The sequence below is a fragment of the Clinocottus analis genome, unplaced genomic scaffold (assembly GCF_023055335.1).
Source record: "Clinocottus analis isolate CAN_PGR_092001 unplaced genomic scaffold, fCliAna1.0.p SCAF_3, whole genome shotgun sequence".
NCBI classification, from domain to species: Eukaryota; Metazoa; Chordata; class Actinopteri; order Perciformes; family Cottidae; genus Clinocottus; species Clinocottus analis.
Genome location: NW_027176042.1, coordinates 16,282,444 through 16,296,056, shown reverse-complemented (window position 1 = coordinate 16,296,056; position 13,613 = coordinate 16,282,444). Strand labels below are relative to the sequence as shown.

Genomic DNA, 13,613 nt, shown 5'->3' with positions numbered 1-13,613 from the left:
ATGCTCTGTGTGTTTCACTGTGGTTTGGGCTCCATGCCTAACCACATGGATTCAAGTCAAGAGTAAAACACTTGCAACATTAAGTGCTTAGAAAACCTGTGGGCGCAAAGCTGGCTGCCACAGAGCATCTAAGCAGTCATGCAAGAGGAGACCGCGTTATAACCAGGAAGAGGAAGGCAATACACTGTTCACCTGCCAGTCGACCATTGTAAGTCACTCTTCTTTCTCTGGATAGAGGCCAGTCACAATAAGGCACAGCATGAGGGTGTGTGGGTGATAAAACAGGCCGAACAGCTGAGGTGAGAGTTCAGGCTTGATAGATTCAAGAAACAGAATGAAGCAGGATCATAAATAAGTCATTTTATTTTGCTCTCTTTTTAAAGAATATACCTATCAACTATTCATAACAACAAATGGAATTGTTAAATACTGTACACACCATACTGTACTCTCCCAGTGCATGTCTTCACCACAGCAGAGAAGTTATTTCATGATAAACTAGTCTTCATTCAGTTTTATTATTTCTAATAAGACATATGAATACCTTAAGATTAAATAGTATCAGTGTATGATGTAAACATTTTTTCAGACATTATAGTCAAAAGCAACATTGTGTTGGCAAGGTTTTGTGAGCAGGAGGGAGAGAGAAAGTATATTTCAATGACTGTTTGACCTTATCAGTTACCAGTTTCCCAAACTGAATACCGTGTTCAATACCAAGGGTTACTTCAATACATGTGCTACATTTACTATACCATCCTGATGCTTCTTGAACAATCTACAACAATAAAAATCATATATTTTCTAGGCTGCCAGCAGCCAAAGTCTCTCAGACCACACCCACTGCAATCATGTAAGGCAGGAATGCATGAGCAGAACAGGAAAGTCCGTGTCAGGGAGGTAAACCCTGCACTGTCTTTGTAATGCACGTCTGTATTAACAGGTTAGCCTAACATCTCTGTGATCTCAGATCCGCGTGATCTAAAATCTCTATTTAAGGACTTCCGGTTAGAATTGTCTTTGTGTTACTCTTAACTGAAAGTGTACTCGAGTTTGTCAGGTCACATATGGAGTTGGTGGCCACATCTTTTGCAAATTATAGTAAAATTTGTTTCCTTTATTACAGGGGAGTATGTGAAATATTGGATTAAAATCAAAGGGAGGTAGTACTTGAGGCAAATTAGTTCCAAGCAATTACTCACAGCTTGACCAAAAATAAATAAGCTCCTCCAAACTGTTTGATGGAATTTCAGTGAGGATTGCATTCACTTAACGTTCAACAGGCAAATTTCTGTGCAACAAAACAGACCTGGACACTGAAGGAAAGCAATCACTTTTTGGAGGGCTGTACTCAAAAGCAGGCGCTGCAAATAAGCAGAGCACAGTAACAAGTATGGTTGACAGTTTTCTACCAATCGTAGAAAGTAATTTTTATAAAGTCTCTCCGGAACACTGACAACAACTGATGCTCATATAGACACATACGTGCACACGCACAGACACACTCACACACAGACACACACAAGCTGCACTAGACATTCCAATGGAAACACGCGTAGCTACCAGTAATGTACCCACCTCCGAGTACAAAATGTACCGTGTGGGAAATTTTAATTTACACAGATATAGTGGCCTGAATAAGACTGCACCTTCATCAAAGCAGGGAAACCACATCAGTGTTGATGTACAATAGCAAACAGAAAAGAGAATTCTGTGCTAATATCCTTCATTTTGTAAAAAAAAAAAAAAAAATTGGCCTTGTATTTAGACTTCATATATTAAATGATTCATGGTTACATTACTGACCTTTTGTCCCTTGTGAGATACAAAAGCAGCCTCAATGCATCTCACAAAACATCCTCAAACTTCCACACACAGAAAAAACACTGAGCACATGAGGTTCAAGGCCCGCTTGTACCCTCTGACAGTACCACAAGATCAGCAAAAACCGCACAATGTTGAATGTCATGAAATTTAAAAAAAGAAATCATATCAAAAGAATGCTCTACAAGGCAGAGTTTTTCCTACAAGCTATAGTCAGAGATACAGTTTTTTGTACATAAAAGTATCTCGGCTGTGATAGCTACTTAACATTACCAGTAACTGAATACAGTGCGCACATACCCTGTGTGTTCAGAATACATAGAGGATTAAAATACAAATAAGTCAAAGCAGCAGTTTGAGGGTTGTTAGCGTCCAGTTTCACAATTTTTTCAAGTGGCTTTCGCTCATGTACAGTAGAGTCTTCTGCTACTTCCACTGAAACTTTTCAAACTAAATCCACTTGTGCTTTCCTACTGGTGTGACAGTCCCAGTCTGAGTCGGATACATCTGTATTGCGAGCTGCAGGGCTTTCCATGACCCGAAGAAATCTCTCTACACAAGGTGAGTCCACGAAAGCGGGTCGCTGAGGCAGGAGATAGTAATGTGTGGTACTGGCCTTCTTGCCGTTTTCGAGATCAGGGAGGATGCAGGGGGAGCCCTCACTGTGCTGTCTCTGTAAACCACGAAAGCTTACATATTTAGGATCTGGTGCAAAGCTTTGGGTTGGGGGCATCACCCCATTAATGTATGTTGGGAGGCTCTTGGGGCTTGGGGTGCGGGAGCTGCATCGAGACAAAGGTTCCCTTGGTGGCACCTTGGGGGGTTTGTCCTCATCGCTGTAAGCCCCGGACGAGACCTCTGCTGACCAGCGGCGGTAGTCTCCCATCTTGATTGTTCGTGGAGGGATCGGGGGTGGAATCTCGGGCTTATCCATACTTTGGGTGTGGCGTTTTTGACACGTGAGGCGCAGCAGCGAGGGCTTGTTAAAGGATCCAGCTGGGCCAGAGTGCGAGCGCCGTAGTCTCCTCTGAGCTTTGTCCTGCTGTCTCTGACAGACCACCGTCTCAGGTGGTTCCTGTCGCTGCGGCTCATGCTGTTCCCGCACCTCTTGTGGAGGATGTGCCTGAGGCTGCTGCTTGGGCTGCCTCTGGCTCTTTGGTCCTAATGGGCCGTCATAGTAAGCATAGTTAATCTGCCCACAGTCCCTGAAGCTCCTTCGACTGGGTACTCCATATCGAAAGGGAGTCGATTTGGGAAACTGATCAGACACTAGGCAGCGGCTGTCGTCAGAACTCGTGAAAAATTCTACCTCATTGTCCATAGCCTGCTCAGTGGAGATGTCCGTTTGTGAAGGGATGGGAGGCAAAGGCTTGGAGCATCTGCCTGGAGTATGCGGTGGACTGCTGCACTCGTACACTGAGAGCCTCTGGAATGAGGGGACCACCTGGTCGTCATCAGCAGGACTCGGGGTGGATGGTTCAACATTGCAGGACAGGGAGAGATGAAAGGGCCGGGATTTCTTTGGAGGTAATCTCTGTGAACTGGGACTGTGTTTCTGTTCTGTCAAAAGGGGAAAATAACATTACATTATGACACAGTATTAAATCATAAAAGGTTGGCTAACGACAATCACAGATTACTATTTCAACTTCATTGCATCCTGGACAAACAAAAACACTCATATGAACTACTGTCTTTGTATTTTTGGAAAACCCCTTACTATATGTAAGGCAGGAATGCATGTAGAAGATGATTCAAAGGAACAGCACATCCAAAGCTGCATGTGTGTACTTCAGAAGACCTGCACTGTGCAGATTACAGATCATGCACTTACTTTCATAATTTAGACATGGTGGAGGTGGCCCTTTATGATGAGCACGAGAGCTGTGATCTGAGTGTGCCGTGTCCATACTGAAGTAGAAGCTGTTAAAAAAAAAAGGGAGAAAAAAATAGATTTGTACCAGTTTAAAAAAAACGACCAGGTCTTATTTACAATAAATCTGAAACTAACCTGAATCATAAAAAAGCAGCATGCCGTGCAGATTTTTTTAACATCCCTTTCTAAGAATCTTCCCCTAAGGGTCTGTTAGTCTTGGCACATGAACACTCACTTGTCCAGCTCATGGCGATAGTTCCAAGTGGGTTTGGATCCAGCCATGCTGTGACAGTAGCTGCCCCTCAGGAAGGGGTTTTCTATGGGAAAAGAAATCTCCTGGGCAGTCAGGCCCACTGTGGACATGCTCCAGGCACACTCGGGTCGCATCAAAGTCAGGAAACACTCAGATCACCCGGCTGGCTGCCCCTGCTTCTGGTGTACCTGTAACACAGCCAAGACAGAGCCATGAATGACGGTGCAAGGGAGTTAAAAGGCAAAAGCAGATAAAGAGAAACAGAACATGTGGTAGCACATTGAAAAATACTCTCTGTAAGCAGAGCCCAGATCCGCGACTGAAGCCAAGAAAGAAATATAGTCCTGATATTAGAAAAGAGTGTACATTTTGCCCACCAAACCAAATATTTAGTCGTGGCCTTATGCTTTGTTTCCCTCCATGAAGACAAGACTAGAATCTCTTAAGTACTCCAAAGGATTATTCAAAGCTCATTTTGATTTTACTTGCTCATTCATAACTTTCTGCTCAGAGTATTGTGCAAAGAAAGTAGGAAAGTAGTCGATAGACCAAAATACCAAACAAGGATCTGGATGTAACAATGTCAGTATAATGTGCAGATTGTTTTTTACATTATTTAAACAACTGGTCTGACAAAGATACAAGCAAAGATACTTGATATTTGTGTTGGAATAATCGGTGCTTCATATGATAAACAAATACAATTGTTATTTTTCCACCGGGTCACTAAATAATCTTTACATTTCAAATATAGCCAGAGAGCCCACGAAAGCCTAAACTCAACGATTCTCAATCTTATGTGTGAACTCATTAAGCAACTCTCCGACTTCTATTTATACAGACTGTTCCACCTCTTCTCACTTGTCCTGAACAGCAGAGGAAAGGCCTCCTCCAGTTACCACAGATATACCTGATGTTGCAAGAACTCCTTCAGTCAAATGACCTGAATGTCCGTGTCATGTCAAGTATGTGTCGGGGCTGAGTAAACAATGTGTACAGTATTCAGGCGGGAGGGGGGAGACCTGGCAGCATTTTGATATTTCTGAAGTCAGCAATACATTGAATGTCACATCTGACTTGATATTGTTTACTTTGCACTGGATTAACCGGTTCAGTATGTAACAATCTCTGGAGACACGAGTTTAGAAAGTGTGATATCAAAGTATGTAGAGCCTTTACGTTTTCCAGCGAGTGTGTCATGGATAACTGTAGGTGTCTTTGTCTTCAGCACCTTATCAGAAGTCCTATTTTTCAGAATGCAGCAAAACAGGTGCATCCGTCAGCCTGGTGGTCATCTCTTCTAGAGACCACAAATAAGGTGGGTGCACACCCAGAGACACGCCGTCCCCCTTATAATGTTGAAGTGATGACTGAAAAGTACACGGCCCCCCTCGTTCCTGGTTTCCTAGGAGCCATATTTATGTGCTGCACTGACAGCTGGTGAGAAACAAAGCTCTAAAAACAACAGGAAGTCCGGGACATCAACATGAGCCAAACTGCCCACCAAGGCATGTGATCCCCATGCCCAGGGTCGTCGATTCGGTTCGGTGGGGATGGGAAGCAACATGATCCTCGATAATGAACCCCGGCGGCTTGCGCTTCCTCTTGCAACAGGTGCAAAGACAGTTCATCCTGGCAGTTAACTACAGGAGAATTTACAGGCAACAGGATTACCCAGATGACGTGTCATGCAGAGCATTAACCCTCTTAAGAGAGAATTTACTTAAAAGTCACTTAATTCAGATCATTTGTCAAGGGATTGTGAGTCTGTGTATGGTCCCGCCTGGCCTGTCCGTTTATGCAATAGGTGGGCAGACGCAACGCGAGTGTGAGGAGGTCTGAATCAGAATCAGAACCAGTCCAGAACCATTTATTGCCATGCATGTTTTCACATACAAGGAGTTTGTCATACGCGCATAACATGAAACAACATTCAACAATAAACACAGTGCAAGGAATGGGAGCATGACTATTTACAATTAAATCTACAATAGAATAACAATAACAATGAAATAAAGTGCACAGCCATCAAACCACAGATGGGGTTAGCGGTGATGTGAAACATCAGGATATAGCTGGCCTTTGATTTAGGATTGCAGCAGTAGTCACACAGACCTTGAAAGAAGGAGTTCACACCCCGCTCATGACACCCCTGCAGCGGTTTCCGAGCAACCATACTCGCTCTACCTGTGCGGCAAGCAAACAGCGCGCACACCCCCTCACTTTACCGGATTGAGATAATAATGGTTAAAAGCCCTCTAGCAGGCAGGTGACTCACACCACAACAAGTCAGCTATCTGGCAACGACAGGGAATGATGATACAGAATGGTTTGTTATTTCCCTTTACTTTAGGCGGAAAAAAATAGTTGTATTTTTATTGAGATAGATAGATAGCTAGATAGTAAAACAATAAGTGCAGTATAATCAAACAGTTATAGGTCTGCAATAGGGTTGCAATGTACTAAACGTTTTGTAAAGGATTATTCATTTTATATCCATCATTAAAAAAAAACAGTTATGCAGTTCGTACAAGTTTAAAAATGTGTTTCCAATTTGTAGTTTATTTTTGGAAGAGCTTTGTAAGATTTTTTTAAGGCTTAAAAGATAAGTTGCTCCTCTGAATGGCTTAGATTTTTAAAAAAAAGATAAACAAACAAATAAATACAAAACACACACGAATAAGCCTAATCTTAATGTTGCATCAATCAGAGGTGTCTGTCGCGCTGGCACCAACATACAAAACAATAGAGAGACATGGGCTCTTACTCACAGCAGACATTTCTACTCTCTTTCTGAACTCACCTAAATAACTTCCCAGCACTCCTCCGCGGACTCGCTCCTAGACTCCTCTTTGGGGAAATATAGCTCCTCGGTTTCTTTGGCGTGTTTGAGTCTGTTAATCGTCTGATTTCATCAGGGACAGCGCGCCAGTGAATAGGTGGCGCCTTGGCAAAACTGTGACACTTTCAGATAAGTCGGGTATTGTAGCGAGCATGTTTTATAAGATCCACCACACGAGAAGCGCACTGGCCCCGCCTCGAACACTTGCTCTTAAAGGCGCAGTGTTCCTTTTCACCACGTCTCTCTGCAGCCTACGTGCGACTGCACGGGCTGGTTGCATTATGGGACATATACAAAGGTCTTATTTCGGCATTAAGTTCACTTCAGAGTCTGCCTTTAGCCTTAGAGGACGCAGCAGGTGTTAACAAAAGGATACAGTCAGCTGATAAAGTGCTCAAGTGGATACAGAAAACACCTCAACCATTAGACTTTTAGACATGCAGCTGCTCTGAGAATCGGCGACAGCTCCATGGGGATTGGTTGATGCAGTGGAGCGATGTTTATTCATAATTGCATACTCTGCTTTGCAGCAGTAAAGTTATAATTATAAGGTGCTGCATTATCCTGTTAGTTTGGTCTTATAAAATGTTCCATGTCTTGACCTATATTGTACATCAAATGTTTCTCCAAGCAGTAAAATGTAAACTTCATGGATCTGCAGGGAGACAAAGGCAGTAATGGGGATGGCTCCAGAGTAGATAACACATGCAGACAACAGGCAGAGCAACGCAGCCAGAAACACTCTTATCTGCACAGCTGCTAGCTGAAAGGAGCTCATATTGTTTAGCAACTTGCTTATCAGATCAGATTCAGATTATTTTAGCTGGACCTGTTTACCTGGCATAATGTTCACTTAAACCCACTGTAATTAGACAACCCCGGCTAAAGGGTTGATATAAATTGCTTTTTCGTTCAAGGTAAAATGTTAATAATACTGCATGTCCCAACCCTCAGTTTCACACCTTATATTTTCAGTCACTTTTCCTACTTAGATCTTAAGTGGTGTTGTATTAACTATGTCACCAAACCTAACCGGGCTATTCAAACCCAGAACTTACATGCACACTAACCAAACACAGTGATACAATGGCTACAAACAACTTGTATGTTGAATCAATAGTGGCATAAAGCAAAGGTGTGTGCAGAGAGAACAGAGTGTTATTGTGCCTGAGTTCGTTAATCCTATCCAGCTTGGGCACGGGGGCCCCTCCAACCCAAAAGGCTTATCATTACATATTTGACCCCTACATGGACCAGGCTACTGCTAAGCCCCCTTTATAATTTCAGGCACATTTTTGGGATTCTCTTGGGCAGTTGTTACCGTTTTGCTTGGTTTTGCTTGGTAATACATTTGTGTGTGAAGGTGAATAATATGGGCATCAGGTTTATAAATTATTTACATGTTGGATGGTGCAGAAAATACTCACCTATAATGACAAATGTTCATTTCGCGAGAGGAATTGAATTAAATCAAATCCAGTTAACTAAAGCATATGCGTATGTTTATTCTGCTTATGTTAATTCCTGCTTTACACCTGAATCTGTTGGTAAAACTATTTTCCATGCTTCAGCAAACAGATAGGTTTCATGTTCAAACAGTCTCTCCTTCCACTTCCCCCTCCCTTCCCTGCTCGTGAGCCACACCGTGATGTCATCACTCACAGGAAGTTCCTTATAAAGTTAGTCAGAGAGGGGAAAAAAAAGTCAGGAAGGAAGATAAGCACCCACAGTTAGAAGCAGCTCTGATGAGAGTTTGATATGGCAGATTAAACACATTGTGCCAAAGAGTATATCTTTCTCAGGAAAAATGACGCTGCTGTTTTTTTGGTTCTGCTTCACGACTCACGCTGAGATTTATCCACCATACCCAGCATCCTCCAACCCCCCAAAAATGAACACACCTTCAGCTTGTCTGCCATTCACTTGCACTTGAAGCAGAACCGTCCCTTTTCTGCTCACTCCACAACAGTTGTATAACTATGGAGTGACGCTTCAGTCTCTCAGCTTATTAGGAATCCCTCACCAACGTAGGAAGGAAGGTGTTTCGGTGAAAATTAAAAAGAAAACGACGTATCATCAGTGTAAATGATTTCTTGACTATGGAGGTCACAGCATTGATTGCTTCTGCCTGAAGAGATAATTACATTTTGTGCATAATTAGCCGAAGTCCAAAGTTCACGCTGATATAAACACAGCAGCAGAAGGTTCAGTGTTGTAGTAAGGTGACGTCAAGCTTGTAATTCTGTGGAAGATTTCAGCAAATAGATGATAAACTTGTGTTTGTTTTTGTCCTGTTAACATTTTTTAAGGACAGATTCAAACTAAAGTTTGTTCGCTTTAAAAATGACCATATTAAGTGAAAAAAAAATAGGATCAAGTATAAATCTGCATTTCGCCTATTATATTTATACCCAAGGGTTATTGATCAAGTCACACCATTCCATTGAAAGCAAATTCTCAAAGCTTTTACCTTCCATTATATTTGCCTCGTGGCAGAAAGTATGTCTCAAAACTCTGACAAATAAAGTTAAAAGTATGTGCGCAGCTATGGCAGAAAGGAAAATATGGATTCTTTGGTAATTAGGGTGAACTGATTTGACCTGACTTATTTTGATGTATTTGTTAGTTGTAAAATAATGTGTGGCTCAAGACAGGAAATTAACTGTTTTAAGCACCTGCATCACCAAACAATTCTAAATGCACCAATAATCCAAACTTTAATATGACTGTGCTCACACTGTAAATGAGCTTCTAGTGTAGCTGAGAGCAACATATGAGACTCAGAGTGACACATTGACGTTTATTACTTCTGGATCGTGGTTATGTCTGGCAGACCCACACACACTTGGCTCTTGCCGTGGAAACAATACACAAATCCCCAGGCAACGAACTGTCATCTCTCTCCACTGTAAATACGACCATATTAAAGCGCTTTTACTTGGTAACCATACCAAACTCCTGAGAATCCTCCAGCTGCTTCAGTTATTAATCACTTCCTGTATTGGTACAAAGACTTCTGGGAAATGGAAGGATTTTAGAGTAAATTGCCTCACACAGGTATTTTGAATTTTTGGAGCGTATTATAATCAAAAGCAGCAACAACGAGTCATCGTTGCATCACTCCTCGACATTGTTATGTTGAGTGGTTGAAGTGCCGCCACAGCCTGCTGTTAGTAACGGGTGGAGCGAGCCACACCGCCTCCTTGATGATGACAGGGTGTGTTTAGTCTCCATGACCCGAGGATCACTTTAGACACAGACCGGGGGAGTTATTGGCGCGCTCATCCTATGACTGAGACTGAATCAAAGTAATGTTAGTGATTATGATGGCAGAATAGAAGTGAAGCTAACATATTGTAGTAATTCTTATTTTTGGGGGGATTACGAGCAGTAGTAAAAAAGAATGGGAAAATTCACTCACAGTCACACATAATCCCCAACATCGACACCCACACAAACGTTCTCATTTGTGTCTGTTGTTTGGGGAGAAGCCGTGAAAACGACAGCTGTGCTGTGATGGAGAACGTCACGCTGGTTCTCCAGCTGCTGATTCAGAGCCAACTCTGTTCACAGGCTGCACCACCGGAGCTTTACAGGATTGACTGACACAGATGGAAACCGGCTCCTAATATGCCTTGTTTCCGGCCTCACAGCTAATGTTCAGTGCTCAGAACACCAGCTATCTTTTGCCTACATGTTCCTCTTCTGTGCATTATTGAATCCTAAAGAGTCCAGTGAGGCGCCTGTTTCCATTAGTGTAATGCCCGTCTTGTATTTTAAATGTCCAAAACAGGAGTTTCTGGCATTTGGCCGATGAGTATCCCAGGTGTCCGTTGTTTTTTTTATGTCAGCCTGCAGAGGAGAAGGTTTAAGTTTTGCTTAATGTAGCCATCTATTAATCTTAGATAACAACTGATTGCTGGGGGAATTCGCTCTTCCCCTGATTTCCTGGCTCGGCCTCACTCATGGGGGCTATTAGAAACTCAGCACACAGCAGGACCTAAGGCCCCCAGGTTTGCTGATAGAGATTTCAGATGTTGTCCTCGAAGGAGATCAAAGGGGACACTTATAATGCAGTTAGGTATAAATCAGTAGTTACAGGGTTAGGAAAGCATTGCTGTCTTGATGCACTAAGAGGACAGAAAAACACATGTAATGAAGGCTCCAGCTCACAGACGAGCTACAGTACTCCTGTTTCACCATTTGTGTATGCGTGTGTTGGTGTGTGTGTGTGTATGAACATTTTCACATGGTATGGTCTGATGACAAGCACTGAGTCATTTAGGGCAGAGTATTAGCTTTGTCAGAGAGCTTTTTGTTCCATTCACACATGGATTTAGGGCCCCTGATGAAGTCAGCCAGACTACCTGATCTGAGGCTGGGCAGCCACCACATTAATTCCTCACAACAGAAACGCTCTGGATCACCGCTCACACAAGCCTCTTAACGAGCAAACCTACTGGATCAGGAGAATGTAGATGAGGTCCAGCTCACATTTTCCATCCCTTATGAGCAGATTGGCTGTGCAGATGCATATGTTTGGGGCAAAATGTGGCACTTCAAGGGAGAACCGTGCGTGGGTGGGAATGCAGTCCTGTCCTAAACTCAGTCGTCAGGGTAGGAGGACTATTACAGCCTTGGGGTTACACGGTGGAAGCTAATGATTAATTAAACTGTCATCTAATCTGCACCACAGCATCAATTGTACCTTTTCTAAAGAGTTAATGTAAATTTATACTAACCCATGGTGAATTCTGGGCAGTCACAGCTAAAACAGCTAAAACAACTGCTATATATTTTACACCAAGGTACTGCCAAGACAAACCCAGAGGCAAAATAGAGGCTTCAAAGGAGGCACCTTCACTGCTTTGTAAATTTAGCTCTGGGGAGAAAGAACATTCAAAGTCAAGTTTAAATAAGGACTGTAATTATCTTGGAGCCAGCAGATTATTCTCAGCTCTATGGAAAAATAATGAGTTATCACTGCAAGCCCTATTTTTAAATCAGGAAACAAGTGAAGCTGATTATTGAGGTCAAATAACTCATCTGCCACAGAGTAATTGTGATTTAGCTTCTCAAACATAGTTCTGTTGGTCTACTGTGTGTTCAGGGAGCTAACCGTTTCTAAAACAGTACGATCACTAAGACGGATTGCTTCTGTTTGAAGAGGCGACGAAATGGAGAATTAACTGTTGTTATGCCTGGTGAACTTAACATGAATCTCAGTTTATCCTTGCCTTATTTCGGCCTTCTGGTAAACCCTGCTGACACTCTCCTCCCCGCACTGCTGTGGTCCCCAGCAGGAAGTAAATCAGCCAGGGAGCCGCCCCAGACCAAACACTGCAAGGGCCTCTGGAGCCTGAAGGCGTGTGGGAGGTGTGCACCGAGCTCACGGGGCACAATGTGCTTGTTACTTCCTCGTCAAGTGAAAAAACAGACTTTGCTGTATACACAGACGTGCACGTAAAGGCATATTGACTCATGAAAAAAAATCTGTGCAAATATAGACGCTTGCACATACTTACTTTACACACAGACAGAGCTACAGACAGGCGTGCACTTGCTGAAGTCAAACATTTTCATTTTCAGATTTTTTTCATCTATCAAAACAACAATTTGAGAGCAGTAGTCTATACTTAACACCCTCTACCCACAAATTTCTCTCTGGAACTATATTTACTGTAAAGCCCCTCACATAATTACTCTATTATTTGGAGCCTTCCACGAATCTCCTTTACTGACAAGGATTGTGAGATATCCACTAAACAGGAAAAGAGTGTAATTTTACACTTCTCTAAGAGATCTCACACTCAAGTCCGTGTGCTTCTGACCTCAGACTGCCTTTGTTGAAGGACTGGCTTTAAATAGGGGCTCATGTCAAAGTGGTTAAGACACACTGTGACACTCTGCTTGCGTTAAAGAGCCTTTTATGTTATCTCTCATGACCCGAACCAGGCAACGTGTTTGTCTTCAGGAGACATTGTCAAAAGAATTAAAGATAGGAATGCTTTTTCGAGTTTTACAAAAATAAAACAAATGGCATCCCGTTTAGACCATGTTTACCAATACTACTTTCTCAGAACATAGAGAAAGAATAGTGAAAACCTCCTCAGCTAATGTTAAGTTTCCACTGTTAGTTTTTAGGAAGACCAAACATACAAACATCAGAGAATAGAAAGCATGTCTCTCTGAGTTAATCCGGCTTGATAATTAGCCTTTAATAAAATGCTGCCATAATTCCTTAGAATAACTCAGCCTTGAATATACTCGAGCACAAAGCCTCTGCTGGGTAATTTTCCATGAGCTTGTGCGTCTGTGACGTCTCAGACAGTATCCGTGTCCTTCATTTTTAGGCGACTATAGTCGGCCATCCAACTACCTCGGCTATCCTGATTCATCTGCACCTCACATGATTATTGAATCATCCCTATTTCCGTAACTCTTATCTTCAGACAGGATGAGGAGCCTAATGTTTACATTAGTCCCACCACAAACATACACAAACGATGCGCTTTCCCACGGATTGAGCCTCTCATGCCGCCATTGTGTCATAAATGAGAGCGCGAGGACACACAGTGTGATAGACAGACCAGACAGACTGGGAGGAGGCCTGTCTTTAAATGTTTACTCAGATTATAGTTCAAACTGAAATCTTCTTGAAATGCAGCAGAAGTCGCCAGGCGAACACAACGACGGTTTGTCATGTTATAGGGCTTCATAAGAAAGACACTATAGCAAATAAAAACCCAACTACTTGGCCATTAAGAGGAAGAGAGGAAAGTTACAGATACAATATGTATATCAAAATATAAAATAAA

The 13,613-nt window shown here is 42.5% G+C and overlaps 1 protein-coding gene across 2 annotated transcripts; it reads right to left on the bottom strand.

The window, feature by feature from the left end:
* Positions 1–374: 374 nt before the first annotated feature.
* errfi1a (ERBB receptor feedback inhibitor 1a) lies at positions 375–6,904 on the bottom strand. 2 transcript variants are annotated; one of them, XM_068594740.1, is made up of 4 exons: positions 6,757–6,904; positions 3,936–4,141; positions 3,659–3,747; positions 375–3,384 (listed from the first exon to the last, which is right to left on the bottom strand). In XM_068594740.1, exons 2-4 carry the CDS (start codon positions 4,085–4,087, stop codon positions 2,270–2,272), a joined length of 1,356 nt encoding a protein of 451 aa, XP_068450841.1. In that variant the 5' UTR covers positions 4,088–4,141; positions 6,757–6,904; the 3' UTR covers positions 375–2,269. The 2 variants fall into 2 exon arrangements, with proteins under 2 accessions (XP_068450841.1, XP_068450842.1); XM_068594741.1 differs by lacking the exons at positions 3,936–4,141; positions 6,757–6,904 and having other exon boundaries at positions 375–3,379; positions 3,659–3,728.
* Positions 6,905–13,613: the final 6,709 nt, after the last annotated feature.

Coding starts and splice junctions, on each gene's coding strand:
- errfi1a (XM_068594740.1), bottom strand. CDS start 4,087: ATGCGACCCGAGTGTGCCTGGAGCATGTCCACAGTGGGCCTGACTGCC. Junction 3,748..3,935: donor TATCGCCATGAGCTGGACAA/GTGAGTGTTCAT, acceptor TTTTTTTAACAG/CTTCTACTTCAGTATGGACA. Junction 3,385..3,658: donor ACCATGTCTAAATTATGAAA/GTAAGTGCATGA, acceptor CCCTTTTGACAG/AACAGAAACACAGTCCCAGT.